Raw genomic sequence first — 15,522 nt, forward strand, 5'->3', positions numbered from 1 at the left:
CTCTGTTTTACACCCATGGTCTGGAATAGCCTCCACACTATTTGCATCCTCAAACCTATGGGTGGAAAGTCCACTGGAGTGCAGCTCCGCGACAATTTACCAAGAGTTATAATATTCTACTCTGGTGGAGATGCAACCTTCTCCAAATATACTCAAATTCATTTCAAGTTGTGTCCAATTATGTTGGGTATCATTCTTTCTGGCTATATGTAATAGCCAGAGATGCCAGAGAAGAGAAGATTTTAATGGTTCACACAGAGTTGCAACATTTCAAGCTAACTTCCTTATTATGTTATTCATCAAACCACCCTCTGAGGAAATGAGAAGCTAATTCATTCAAATGAAATTTATTTCAAAGCTTATACATTAGTTCTGCTGATTTTTCTTGTCAGGAACTCCATCTGGAAATATACTTCGAAGACAACAGAACAGCAATTTTTCAGGACTAATTTGCAACATGATGTGATTCAAAAGAATGGAAATAAAATTGCTCTGAAGGTAGTTTTTCTCTGCTTTTTTGACAATGGCTAAATATCTAAGCAGCCAAGGTTTGAAAAACTATTCCCATGCATACACCCAAAGATACTCTAAGAAGCCACCCAAAGCCTCTCTTAATTTTAGTTCTCATATTCTCCCAAATACCATTTTCATGTCTGCCACTGATTAATACAGTACTTGATTTCAAAATGCAGTTATCACATTGTCCTTTGGCCACTGTGAAAACTAGTAAGCCTATCAAAGATTTGGGGCTATATTCCATAATCACATTTTCATTCCAATTGTTGCCTTAAACACACACACAGGCTTTATACGCAGGCCTGGAACGCAGTCTTGGTGCTTCCCTTTATTAAGCTTCAAGAAACTCCCAGTAACAATAGCATCACACTGATGAAATGGTCTTATGACACAGCAAGGACTGGATGAACAAGTTGTAGGAGATTCTTTACTGTATAACCTTTGCCAAGAAATACACTCCCAAGACCTAATTCTGCATTCAGTTAAACCCATGCACAGTTTAGCTCCTGCTTTCTCAAATAAGATGACATCTTGATGTTAGATGAAAAAAAATCTCTGAGACTCTTGAAGTCTGTGTGTGTAGGGGAAGGTATATGGGGGGGGGGGAACATATACTATACATGTCACCTACACACTTGCAAAATCATGACATAGCTTTTTAAGACCAGAAAAAGAAAGAAAGCTCCGTGCCAACCTTACCTGGCAGATCTAATTTACCATTTACTATATATTACCTACTGATCAGCACTATAGAAAACCCAAAAATAGGAATGTGTGTTTAGGATTGTCAAGGTTTTTAACTCTTTGGCAACAAATTTAGAGCAATTAAAATGTATACTTTGCACTTTCAGTCATCAGTAAGGTTCCTGTAAAATTATGTTTGTTACAGCACATAGGTAGCTAACAATTCACAATTGCTTGTACTCACCTGTAAACATTTTTGTAACAGTTTTACTCTGCTTGCGAGCAGAGCAGAGGAGGAGCAACCATGGAGGGAAGAACTCGTAGTGATCAGCTAAAAGCTCTGCAATAGTTCCAGATATGCCTGTAGAAGTCTGTTCACCTTCTGCAACATTACAACCCTCATCAATCGAATCTACAAGCAGAAAGAGGCTCTGCTCGGGGGGCTTCATCCCCAAAAGAGGAAGCAGAATGCACCTGTAAGAATTATTAAACAAACAAAAAATCAATATTCTAAATATATTGGGCAACACACCAGTTACTGTAATAGTCATTCATGTCAAAGTGACAACCTTTTAAAAGTACACTACCATTTTTAAAACTATCTGAGGAAAGTATTTTAGACCGTTACTTTTAATAGAGAATATACTCAGGTAGACTAAGGTTTTTATTAAATAAAGGTATTCTTAATAAAGGCAATCTGATCAATTAGTGATGTTCATCTTGACTAAGCAGTGCTAGTTTTCTGGCAACATCAGTAAACTACAATTTTATGAAAAGCACAGGAGAAAAAGCCTTAGGAGAATTTTAGCTTACAAACTAGGAGGTTTTTCTGTTCAAAGTTTAGAATGTTCACGAACATTATCACTTCAAAAGTTTTTTTTCTCTTACTTAATTGGCCTCTCAGAGTTGGTAAGACAACTCCCACCTGTTCATGTTCTCTGTATGTGTGTATATATATCTCCTCGATATGTTTCACTCAATATGCATCCGAAGAAGTGGGTTGTAGCCCACGAAAGCTTATGCTCTAATAAATTTGTTAGTCTCTAAGGTGCCACAAGTACTCCTGTTCTTTTCACGAACATTGCGTACCAACTAATGTTAAGTACTATTTATCACAAACTACTAGTGAGTGATGATGGTGAAAAGTCTCAAATAAGAAAAAAAACATACTTGAGCCTTCAAAGTTGTCAGTGTTATATACTTTACAAAAAGTTTGGTTTTATAAAGAACCATGATTCTATATTTGTATTTCATGCTGTCAAGACTGAAAATAATTTAACCCAGTTGTGCTATAGTCATTTTGGTGGTGCATTTCCTTGGGATAATGAAATTGTAGTTTTTTCATTCCTACTCAAGCGGCAAAGATCCCAAGGTTGTGCAACTGAATTCGCAACAATGATTCCTGAGTGGGCAAGGGTCCACATTAGTGGACCCAACTGTAGGATTCAAGCCTAAGCATACTGTACATAATAAATACTCTAAAAGTATCTAAGGCAACCTGATTTAAATGTATTTAACATTTTTCTCATACTGAGTAGCATTATTAAAAAAAAAAAATGTATACTACACTTTAAAATACAGTTTAACTTTGCATTTATGTGCATTTGTTTACAGTCAATAGTATACAAACTATACTTCATAATTACTAGAATGTAACTATTTATTCAGCACGTCCATTCTACATCAGAAAGACAAAGGGTAAAAATTTCCAAAGCACCTGAATGATGTAGGAGCTTCAGATCCACTGATTATCAACAGAACTTAAGCACTGAAGTGCCTAAACTGCTTAAATTCTGAATAGGATGCTGAGATATCACCGTGATGGGATAGGAACATGTAAGTACTGAGATCAATTAGATGTTTACATATTTTTGTAGGTTTGCTCTTTTGGTACATCCCCTAGGTAAATAAGTCATATTACTATTATAAGTCCAGTTTTAAAAAGGTAGACCCTTTAATTTGTTTTACTAAATACATTCAACTTTTAAACATTTTAACTAAAATGTAATGATTAGTTGCCATGTGGTCAAATTAAAGTATAGCAAACTCCTGCCTACTAATGGGGAAATACTGTCCTCTTTTCAGATGTGAAGATTCTCCCTTGGCAGTACTGAAGTGGTTTTCCTCTTGGGAAGGTATGGCTGCGGGAGGAGAGGGATGAGAAAAAGAGTAAAAAGATAGGCTGTGAAAGAAGAATCAGTTCCTGCAGTGTGTTAGCATGTTCCACCAGATTTCAATGTGTGATAGTGCATTGCACTACCAAAAATACTCCTAAGGAAAAGCAAGTAGTACAAGATTATACAGTATACACCCTTTTCTCTCATACTTTCAGTGTATTTAACATTAAATTAACTTTTAATTCTCCCCTACCTTTTTTCAGATTCCCAGGGACTATGTGGAACAACTTTTCTAACCCTTCCTATCCTCCAAAAACTCAGCTGCCCTTTCAGAAGCATTTAGTTGCCCAAATGTTACTTCCAAATAAAGTAAGTTTGAATATGTTGGAAGCATTAAACAGCTATCAATTTACAGAAAAGAAAATGAAAGTAGCCAGAAGATGAAAATTATTGCTTTAAGGGATGCCAAACCCCTGGAGAAAGAAGACAGCTACCCATATTCTACTGCCTCTGTCCCAGAATACTGCCTCTCCCCTGTCAGTTATTTAGGTATGTTTCATTGGATGAATTTTCTTCCACTGGATCTTTTTCTATCAAAAAGAATTTTCTTTTCATGTAGTTCTCTGTGTGAAGTTAGTTTTACATTTCAAAGTAATGTGCCATATTTGAAATTAATTGATAGTGATGGCTCCAATTTTTAAGTGATAAAAAACCCCATTCTAATTCCAAGCTACATAAAAAAAACAAAAAGAAAAATGCAAGTGATCTTTTCAAGACACAGTATGAAGTGTATCTGGGTTTATTGTGGTTTCCATTTTAATATTCACTTATTGTGAACACAACTAAATAGAATTATCAAGTTTCATGTTTGTGGGGGAGGGGGGGAAGTCTTCACTTATTTTGTTTGATAAACATTATTTTATTTCTGAATCTTAACCTAATTTAAATTCCACCAGAAAAAAAAGTGATGAATTACAGTATGAGATGCAACCAGTCCTCCAAGGTTAAAGGATCACAGCAGGAGAAGAGTAAGTAGTAAAGGAACCATTTATTACCCTCTCTTTTCAAATAAGTTTACAAACCACTTGCTAACCTCCTGTTCTATCAGTGTGATGACCTCAGGCCTATGCAACAGATTCTTCAATCAGACAGCTGTTCACACAGTGAAAAAATGCCTGAAAAACAGGCTTTAACAATTTATTCTGTTTTTCAAGAGGAATGAATTGTGATTCGTCATCCCTTCTTGTTTCAGGTCAACGCAGACACAGTAATATGTCTGGAAGAAAGAGAATGTATAATTGTACAAAAGTGACCTAGGAAGTTTTGGCAGTGGAAAAATATGATCCCTAGACATTTTACACACACAAACACACACTCAACACAGAGGTGCAGTAAGATGGTGGCTGAATTTTCAGAGCACATTCGTGAATACAATACTCAGATTTCAGAAACTATTCATTTTTACTTCTATATAACTTACGCGTTTGAAAAAAAATGAAGTGCATATTGAAAATTCATTAATTCAATGCAGAATTAACAACTTCTCAAAACCTAGTGTGCAAATATATATAATTATTAGGGTTGCCGATTAATCGCAGTTAACTCACGTGATTAACTCAAAAACAATCGCGATTAATCACAGTTTTAATCTCACTGTCAAACAACAGAATACAATTGAAATTTATTTTCATATATATTGTATTGTGTTGTAATCGAAATCCAAGTGTATATTATTTTTATTACAAATATTTGCATTGTAAAAATGATAAACAAAACAAACAGTATTTTTCAATTCACCTCATACAAGTACTGTAGTGTAATCTCTATCGTGAAAGTGCAATTTACAAATGTAGATTTTTTTTTTGTTACATAACTGCACTCAAAACCAAAACAATGTAAAACTTCAACGCCTACAAGACACTCAGTCCTACTTCTTGTTCAGCCAACTGCTAAGACAAACAAGTTTGTTTACATTTAAAGGAGATAATGCTGCCCTTTTCTTATTTACAATGTCACATGAAAGTGAGAACAGGCATTTGCACGGCTCTTTTGTAGCTGGCACTGCAAGGTATTTACGTGCCAAATATGCTAAACATTTGTATGCCCCTTCATGCTTCGGCCACCATTCCAGAGGGCATGCATCCATGCTGATGATGCTCTTTAAAAAAATGTGTTAATTAAATTGGTGACTGAACTCCTTGGGGGAGAATTGTATGTCCCCTGCTCTTTTTATCCACATTCTGCCATATATTTCATGTTATAGCGGTCTCGGATGATGACTCCGCATGCGTTCTTTCACTGCAGATTTGACAATACGCAAAGAAGGTACCAATGTGAGATTTCTAAAGATAGCTATAGCACTTGACCCAAGGTTTAAGAATCTGAAGTGCCTTCCAAAATCTGAGAGGGACAAGGTGTGGAGCACGGTTTCAGAAGTCTTAAAAAAGCAACACTCCAACACGGAAACTACAGAACCCGAACCACCAAAAAACTTTAATCCCAGTGGTTAGAGTACTCACCGAGGATGTGGGGTTCAAATCCATTTTTGTCGGTCTTCTACCTCTCAGGAAAGTCCCTAAACAACTGGGTTATAGGTAAGCCTGGCAGAGTTTCATTTTTTAATTTTAAAAATAATGTTGACAGATATCTGCTTTTAAGTCTCCCCCCCCCATTTTTATATATCCATTAAAATTTTCTTAGTTGCACAGAATTATGGAGGGTCAGACAATATTATTTAATGACAGCAGATGTTGAGATTCAAAAAGTTAAAACTTTATAATCATTGAAACACATTTTCAACATCACAGGTCAAAATATACAAAGTAAGTATCCTTAATTCAAACTTTAATAAATTCTCAAATAGCATTTTTCTTTCTTTGCTATTTGTAAATTTTGATCATCATCATCTATGGAAATATTTTTCCATCAGTTTGTATATGTGCAATGATATCAACATTTAGATAAAAATCTAATCCCACCAAACCTAGTTATAGGGTATTCTGTGGTGGGTCTCTCTCAATCTGTCCTGTTGAACCTGTTGCACTTTGTATAAATAATTAATATTCATCGGAACAGGGACCTGAACTTAGGTCTCCCACATTCTAGGTGAATGACTCTATAGCCAGCAGTTAGGGCAGTCTCACTTTCTCTAGTATTTAATTATTTATACAACATGGAACAGTGGATTTGGGTTAGGTGCCTAAACACAGGGGAGGGTTCACAGCTGGGAATCTTGAGCAGAGTTAGACACTCAGCAACTTTTGACTCTCCTCACCATTTCCTACTGGCTCACTTAGATTATTCTCTGCTCAGCTTGCTGGCTTTTATGAATCCCATTCTTAGGTGTCTAACACTTTCCATATCTGAGGAAGCTAATTTAGGACTAAGGATTCCACTAGGCAGTAAGGTGCCTAAACTTGGCTATTGTAATGCTAAGCTTAAATTCCCTTAGTGGATCTAGCCCCCAAAATCACTAAGCACATACCAGCTAAAGTTACAGAGCAAAACTTTTTGTTTGGCCACTGGTATACAACTCTCTCAACATACATACAATATAGCTATAAAACAAAGCAAGGTTTGTAATTTCTTGTGGACTGTAGGACATTGGGGGGAAATCTCTGTGTGCATTTATTTTAGCTACGGTTATAATTGTGGCTTTAAGGTTTCTCTCAGCAATTATTTTGTTTTTGTACTGGTAAAATCCCACTGCTACATCTGTTGTAGGCAAAAACTACAAATAAGTTAAATGACAATATTTAACTTATTCAGAGATATGCCAAATTTCCAGTTTGCCCAAAGGAAAGCACAATACATAAGAACACAGGAATGGTCATACTGGGTCAAATCAATGGTCACCTAGTCCAGTACCCTGTCTTTCAACAGTGGCCAGTGGCAGATGCTTCAGAGGGAATGAACAGAACAGGGCAATTATTAAGTGATCCATCCCCTGTCATCCAATCTCAGCTTCTGGCAGCCAGAGGTTTAGGGACACTCAAAGCATGAGGTTGCATCCCTGACCATCTTGCCTAATAGCCACTGATGGACCTGTACTCCAGGAATTTATCTAATTCTTTTTTGAACCCAGTTATACTTTTGGACTTCACAACATCCCCTGGAAACAAGGTCCATAGTTTTACTGTGTGTTGTTTGAAGTAATTCCTCAGGTTTGTTTTAAACTGCTGCCTATTGCATTGGGTGACCCCTTCCTTGTTGTTGTGTTATGTGAAGGGATAGTCAACTAGGAAGTGTTTTTCTCCACACCCTACATGATTTTATAGACCTCAGTTTTATCTCTTTTTTCTAAGATGAACTGTCCCAGTCCTTTTAATCTCTCTTCATAGGGAAGCTGTTCCATACCCCTAATCAATTTTGTTGTCCTTTTCTGTACTTTTTCCCATATATCTTTTCTGAGATGGGGCAACCAGTACTGCACATAGTATTCAAGGTATGGGCATGCCATGGATTCATATGCAGCATTATGATATTTTTGGTCTTATCTATCCCCTTCCTAATGGCTCATAACATTTTATTAGCTTTTTTGACTGATGCTGCACATTGAACAGATGTTTTCAGAAAACTATCCATGATGACTCCAAGATCTCTTTCTTGAGAGGTAACAGCTAATCTAGAATCCATCATTTTGTATCTAGAGTTGGCATGTTTTCCAATATGCATTACTTTGCACTTAACACTGAATTTCATCTGCCATTTTCCTGCCCAGTCACCCACTTTTGTGAGATCCCTCTGTAACTCTTCCCAGTCATCTTTGGACTTACTTATCTTGAGTAATTTTGTATCATCTGCAAATTTTGCCACCTCACTGTTTAGCCGCTTTTCCAGATCATTTATGAATATGTTGAAGAGCACTGGTCCCATTACAGATCCTTGTGAAACCCTACTGTTTACCTCTCTCCACTGACCACTTATTCCTACCATTTGTTTCCTATCTTTTAACTAGTTACTGATCCGTGAGAGGACCTTCCCTCTTAGCTTCTGACTGCTTACTTTGCTTACAAGCCTTTGGTGTCAGACACTCTGAAAGGTTTTCTGAAAATCCAGGTACACTATTTCCATTGGATTAGCTTTCCCATGTGCTTGTTGACCGTCTCAAAGAATGCTAATAGATAGGGAAATCATGCTTCACCATTTCAAAAGCTGTGTTGCCTCTTCCCCAACATGTTGTGTTCATCTATGTGTCTGATCATTCTCTTCTCCACTATGGTTTCACCTAATTTGCCTGATGTTGAAGTTAGATTTACTGAGCCTTTTAAAAAATTGGCATTAAATTAGTACCTCCACTCATCTAGTACAGAGGCTGATTCACAAACCAGAGTTGGTAGTTCTGCAACATCATATCTGAGTTCCTTCAGAACACTTGGTTGAATACCATTTTGTCCTGGTGACTTATTACTGTTTGATTTATCAATTTGTTTCAAATCCTCCTCTACTGACACCTCAATCTGGGACAGTTCCTCAGATCTGTCACTTAAAAGGATGGCTTAGGTGTGGATATCTCCTCCACATCCTCTGCAGTGATGACTGATGCAAAGCTTCATTTAGCTTCTCTGCAAAGGCCTTGTCTGCCTGTAGTGCTCTTCTGTACAGTGCCTCACAAAATGAGGCCCTATTCTCAGTTGTCCTGTAGGCCGTAACAAACACCATTAGTGATTGGGATAACTTCCAGTGATGATTTCTAGAAGCACAGCATAAAATTTAGGGGAGCTTACAGGAAGTAGAATTTAGGGGAATATATGCTTTCTTGTAGTGGTAAGGCCATAGGGAGTATTTTGCAAGTGACCAGATTACATTTACAAAGTAGGAAAAGACAACAACTAAAACATGACTATAGTAACCAAACTGTAGCTGAAAATTCTTTCCTCATGCCCATTAGAGGACTGGAGTAGGTTGCTTATTTCTTATATTTAGAAACAGGACATGTTTGCTTTATGCTGGATGTGTAATACGATCACTTTACGTAACCTGTCACTGATTTCCAGCCCTTCCTCTTTTCTGGATCTTCCACAGAGACACTGATTTTGGGGCACAAATTAAGATCTATACCTCAGATGACTACAACAATTTACACTAAATGATCATTACCTTTTCTTTCCTGGTTGTTTTCAACTAGCTTCTAAATATCCCCTTGAATCTCTCATGCTAGCTCAGGGTAATTACGATTAACTAGATTTTTGAAAAACCTCACAGTTAAAAAAATATTTTAATGTTTATTAGAAAGCAATCAAGTAAACATGAATAATAGGGCACTTTTGTTCCATGGACTTAATCAGTTATTTTTAAAAGATCATCTGATTGGAAACCAACCTATAAACTAGTTACAGTCACTGTGCTCCCCCCAGTTTCCTAATCTGGGAAACTGGAACAATAACCTCCTTTGGAAAACACTTTGAAATTATTGATAAAAGGCACTATAAAAAGAACGAGGTATTAAAAAGAAGTTATTGACCAATCAGTGCTCTCATTTTGACGTACAACAGAATGTATAAAACTGCAGAGTTAGTTTTATACCAAATTGGTAACAAAATGCATTGCGAAATTAAACAATTTGGTCTTTTTATTCTCCTCCAGTAATTAGCCAGCTCCCTTAGCCATACAGAATCAATCTTCATTCACAGTCAATAGAGCTGCTTCAATGACCAATGTTAGTTGAATTAAACATTAAACTGAATCCAAGTTCCCACAACTTTATGCATTCTAGATTGATCACTTACCAAACTGTGGAACATAACTAGCAAATGATAAATCTGACTAGTCTGGATTTATATACTGCCTAGATAATCAGCAGAGACTGACTTCTGTATATATGATCATAAATATTGACTTTCAAAGCAAATATTAACCACAGAAAAGGTGGGGGGGGGGAGGCTGAGGAGCTGGGGCACTGAACTATTAGAGAAAAATACACTCGATAATCTGACTCTTGACAGATGTATTTTGAGTTTATATTCTAGGTAATTACACTTCTGATTGTTCTGTAATCATGTGATAAAAGGCTCTATATCACAATGCATACGCACAAAGTGACTCAGTAATGGTACAGAGGTTAACAATCTTGGTTTAATGTTAGATTAGTCTCTTCAATATATTTGATCTCAGGAGGAAAAAAAAATATGATAGGGAGCTATGGAGACTATTTCTGTGTGACATGAGATTCTTCAACCATCTTGGTACGGCAGCCTGGGTGTAGGCCACCATATGTCTAATTACATATCTTCCGGGGTTTTCAGTGTACAGGCTGGACAATAAAATGAGAAGTCCAGTTCCACAAATACTAGGTTAACATGAAAGAGTTCTGCTGGAATTCATCTCGTACCTGGTTGTATACTTGGGGTAGAGTATTCCCTCTTTTGTTGCCTCACCATGTGTCTTTTCCCTCATTTACTGAGTCAAAATGATTGCTTTAAATCTTTAATCTCTGCAGCTAAGGGCTACTGAAAAGTATATTCCATTCTTTCTTTGCTCTAATACAGTCTATGTGGTTATTTTGTTTATCTTTCTCTCCCTTCTATTTCTAGCAGATACAGTTCCTCACATGAAGGTTTTATTAATTTCTCATATATCCCTGTATAGTATCTCTATGGTCCACTCATTTATTTTAAAAACATTTTGTAAGACCATCACCATGCATGTGTGATACTATCTCTCTGCACACTTAACTTTGGTATTTATTCTATAGTTTTTTATTTAATAAGATCCATTTTTAGCATTATCTATAATAGAATAGAGCAATTGATAGCTGTTATATTGTACTACCACTTTCTTTTTCCCCCCGGTACCATATAAAGGAACGAATGAGTTATAAATGGGGTGTCTTATGGCACCAAAGACATGGGTGTTTTTTTGTTTTTGTTTTGTTTTTTAAGAAAAAGAAAGTAAACAAGGAAAAGTGTCAGCATAAAATATATTTGGGATTAGTGAATTGAATTAATGCACGTGTTACAGAATTTTCTGTAGTTCATGTTTTCTGGAAAATAATCACAGTTCCATTTTTGTGGGGTGCGGGGTGGAAGAGAAGGCTCAAACAGGAAGTAGCAGCATAGTAGGATACTGTTATTAATGGAGTTGATTTTAAAATTGCTGCATACTGCTAGGTATGCAATAGGTTAATGAAATGGCTTGGATAGTTTACCTGATACTGACTAGCCCAAGGACAAAACTAGTATGAAATATACCTGTACTACCATTGCCACTCCTCACGCTCAAGATAACGTTCCCTGCAATTTTAAGTCAATTCACTGGAAAAAGTTTCTTGCTTCCCCAGGGTTTAAAATGCCAGTCATTTTAAGTTTCTTATGATTAAAAATTATATAGCAGTGGAGGTGAAAGGAACAGCTAGTATCTTCTTGAGTTTGGTGAGAATACAAACTTTCACCAACTGCACACATCCGATTTACCCATGAATAGACCCTCTCCTGCTGTCTCCTGGGACACTTTGTGAAGCTACACAAGAGAAGGATGTGGTTTCTAGGTATTTATATCATGCTCATCACGGATTATAAAATATCAAAAATATAAAACAAGGAAGGGATGTACAAGGAACATATCAATAGAACAATCTTTGGACTGCAACTCTTCTTGTGTGGCCCCACTATTTCCTCTCTCGCTATCTCTCTAGTACATCCACAATGCAACTGCCAAAATCTTCTTGCTTGACCCATACATGGGCCACAGTTAACCTCCCCCTTTCTGACAATACTTAGTGGCCCCATTGGACCCATCAAATCACCCATTAAAGCAAACAGATCCCTGTCCTTGCTTTCAAGGTGTGGCACATCTACATGCCAGCAGATCTCTCTGGTCTTTTGATCAAATCCTGCCTGCCGCACCTTGAAAGCAAAGGATAGCATCGTAAGGCCTTCTTCCATTCCACCCATACCATGAATTATGTTAATGTAGTGTGACAGGATCCCACCCTCTTTAAAACCCACTTTTTACACTACCTTCAAAGGCCACCTCCCATGCAAACATCCTCATCACCACTCCAACTTTTTATTTAAAAAGATATGTAAATTATCACCATACTCTGGGCCTCTTAATCTAAAAGACAAATGGAAAAGAGAATAAATTCTTCAAGCAGGAAATATATCTTTGTAGATGTTACGTAGCATCATTAATTTAAAGTGAATTAATAGCTATTACTACCTCACAGGACACGGCAGATTTCTCAGTCTTCCTGATATATGGCCATTCCACGCATTAACATCTATTCCAGGACAAGAGCTAGGTCCTCTTCAGAGTATTGCTCCACTTCTAATTTCAGCAATAAATCAGTGGTTCTCAAACTTTTGTACTGGTGACCCCTTTTTACGCAGCAAGTCTCTGAGTGCGATCCCCCCTTATAAATTAAACACTTATTTATATTTAACACTAATATAAATGCTGGAGGTGAAGTGGGGTTGGGGGGGTGGGGGAAGAGGCTGACAGCTTGTGACCCCTCACATAACCTCATGACCCCCTGAGGGATCACAATCCCCAGTTTGAGAACCCCTGTTCTAAATGCTAGTTTCTCTCAGAGTTCTAGGAGCTTGTGTTGACATACTCAATTCCTGCTAGCTCACAGAAGCCTGTTCCAAATCTTTCGCGTGGTTAAAAAATATATATATATATATATTTTTTTTAATATACATACATACATACACACACACACGAATGTGGACACTGAGTCATCTGTCTGACAACTAATTAAAAAAGTAACTCTCTCAAACACTGCCACAAATCCTGGCTGTGGGAAAAATATAAAATCGGGACAACTAGTTAAGTAGGGCCATCTTAAAGCAAGTGGACAGAAATTCATTATAAGAATACTAGGCTTGTTTCTTAGGTTTACAGTTAGTGTGAAAAAAATTGATTACATGAAAGAGGTTTCAAAACACTAAAATATATACTAGTCTGTTCTAGTCTAGTCTGCAGGAGCTGTTAGGCTTGTGAAATACTTCACAGGAAAAGCTGGAAGAATTAAGATTGCACTAGGTGGATGAAAGACGAAACATTAGTGCCTATTAAAATACAAGATGAGAAAGGTCTATAACTTGTCATAATTAAAATTCCCTAAGGGAAACTATCTTAGAGCAATTCAAACTGAATAGGTTAACATCTTAAATGGTATTATGTTCAATGTGTTCACCATGATTCCATACATATAAAAGAGAAGAATCCAACTTACCCTTATAAACACTATTATTACATGACCCACCTATTACAGAGGTTCTATAACAGAAAAGCTTCTAGAGAAATGTCACCAAGTACTTAAACTTAATACTTAACTTTCTAATATTCTAGAGCATCAAGCTGGAGAGGGAGAACATGGAAGTACAGTATTCTTTACACAAGACACTTTTATTAATTGTGATAAGTAAAAACTTAACAGCCAGCCCAGAATAGTCATGTTTTAGTTTGTACCCTTTCAAAATGGAGTATGATACCTATTGCAAAGTAGGCAGGGGTTTCATTGCAGTTAAGTGGGGAAATGATGCCTAGTTAAAAAAAAAAAAAAAGAATTTTCCTTATGAAACGTGCAATTTTACAACAGAAAGTTAAAAAAGGTTCAGTCAGAACTATCATTTAAGTGGTCAATTTCCCTTTAATCTTGTGTGCTGGTTCCTTGCAGTGAAAGAATTATTTCTTCACCTCTGCGTTGGAGTTATCTTCAGTCTGTGTCCTGACCCTTGCATTATTTTGGGCTTTCAATAACATCTACTTTAGAATAATGTTACTGCATAATTAAAGCTAGGGGTCAAATGCTAAGTTCTTTAGTGCAAAACCCAGGAAGTGAGTTACTAGATCATGTAACTACATATTAATTTCTGATTTAGTCCAGTTGGGTAAGCAAGAGAAGAACGGTATTCATGATAGTCTACTTTAACTGTTGCAGATAGTAATAAGTTAACAAATTTAAGACAGCTAGTGATTTATAACAATGTTTAGCATTTATATACTGTAGCCTTCAAAGTATAACCACCCACAGAGGGTACAATTACAATTTAGTTTTATGGGCTTATTTTATTTTGTTCCTTATTTCTCTCATCGAGGCTGTCTTGGTCAGTTTTGGGTTTTTATCTAGATCTCAAAAGATTTTTTGATCTTGTAGGTAATAGCACAGTTTACTGTAAACAGAGAAGAAGGTCCTATGTTGTAACAGTAGACAGAGCCTTCAAAAACTATTTAATGCATAGAAAGAGATTAAATATTTGCTACGTTTAAGCTTCTTCAGTCAAAAAAATCTGCACTGTTTCCAAAGTCTTGTTGTATATAGTTTATTTTAAAAATTCAAGTTTATCATACCCACTTGATGCTGAAGGTGGATGTTCTTGGCATAGCATTTCATAGCCAGGAATCAAGAGTTCAAAGCAAAATTTATATATATTTTTATGGCTGACTCTTTGGTACTGGAGTTATAGAGAAGAGAATATCTGTTTTAAGTATTGTTACATGAAAATTAGGCAGACAGATTAAAAGACTTGAATGTTTACATACAGAACATGCATGCACATGTGGACTTTTATACCTTCTTTTTAAAAAGTGGCCTTTTATATTTGCCTATTATGTGTTCAGAGCTTTCCTAAACAGCAGCAGAATAAAATCAGTCAGGTCAGTTTCATTGCTGCTATTTAGAACCCAAAGGACTCAGCAAGGCTGACAAGAACCATGACCATTTCACTCTGCTGCTGCTTGGGAAAGCTATGATCACAGCAGAAACTGCCTGGAGCTATTCACAGGGAAAGAGGATCCAAAACAGAAGCCAAGGGATGATTGTGGTAGTGTCTTCCAGCAACCAGGAGCTGGGAGGAGGGGGAAGGATGTAGTGGACTCTCACTGCCACAGCCAGGGGACTCAAGTAAGAGAAGACAGGGTATGAAGATTCAGGTTATCTGACTTTTCCAGAGGAAAATACAAAAAGGATGACAGAGCACACTGCAGACAGCACACTGATAGAAAAAAATCAACACCCTCCTACTTCATAGCAGCCTAGCTTTAGGCTACTGCAGGGGTTCTTAAACTGAGGATCAGGACCCCTCAGGGGATCACAAGCTGTCAGCCTTCACCCCAAACCCACTTTGCCTCCAGCATTTCTAATGGTGTTAAATATATTTTAAAAAGTGTTAATTCATAAGAGGGGTCACACTCAGAGGCTCACTATGTGAAAGGGGTCACCAGTACAAAAGTTTGAGACCCACTGGGCTACTGCAAC

General features: G+C 36.9%; 1 protein-coding gene across 6 annotated transcripts in view; it reads right to left on the minus strand.

The window, feature by feature from the left end:
- Positions 1 to 15,522, minus strand: part of ANKRD50 (ankyrin repeat domain 50) — a 50,939-nt gene that overhangs the window by 24,931 nt on the left and 10,486 nt on the right. For 3 of the 6 annotated variants that reach the window (XM_024210225.2, XM_024210226.2, XM_024210229.2), the window contains exon 3: positions 1,445 to 1,674. In XM_024210225.2, coding sequence (XP_024065993.2) covers positions 1,445 to 1,674 — 230 coding nt within the window. Of the gene's footprint in view, positions 1 to 1,444; positions 1,675 to 2,917; positions 3,342 to 15,522 lie in introns of those variants that run through there. The other 3 variants (XM_024210227.2, XM_024210228.2, XM_024210230.2) reach the window with 2 other exon arrangements.

This window comes from Terrapene carolina, unplaced genomic scaffold (assembly GCF_002925995.2).
Source record: "Terrapene carolina triunguis isolate 2854851 unplaced genomic scaffold, T_m_triunguis-2.0 Scaffold66, whole genome shotgun sequence".
Lineage (NCBI taxonomy): Eukaryota > Metazoa > Chordata > Testudines > Emydidae > Terrapene > Terrapene triunguis.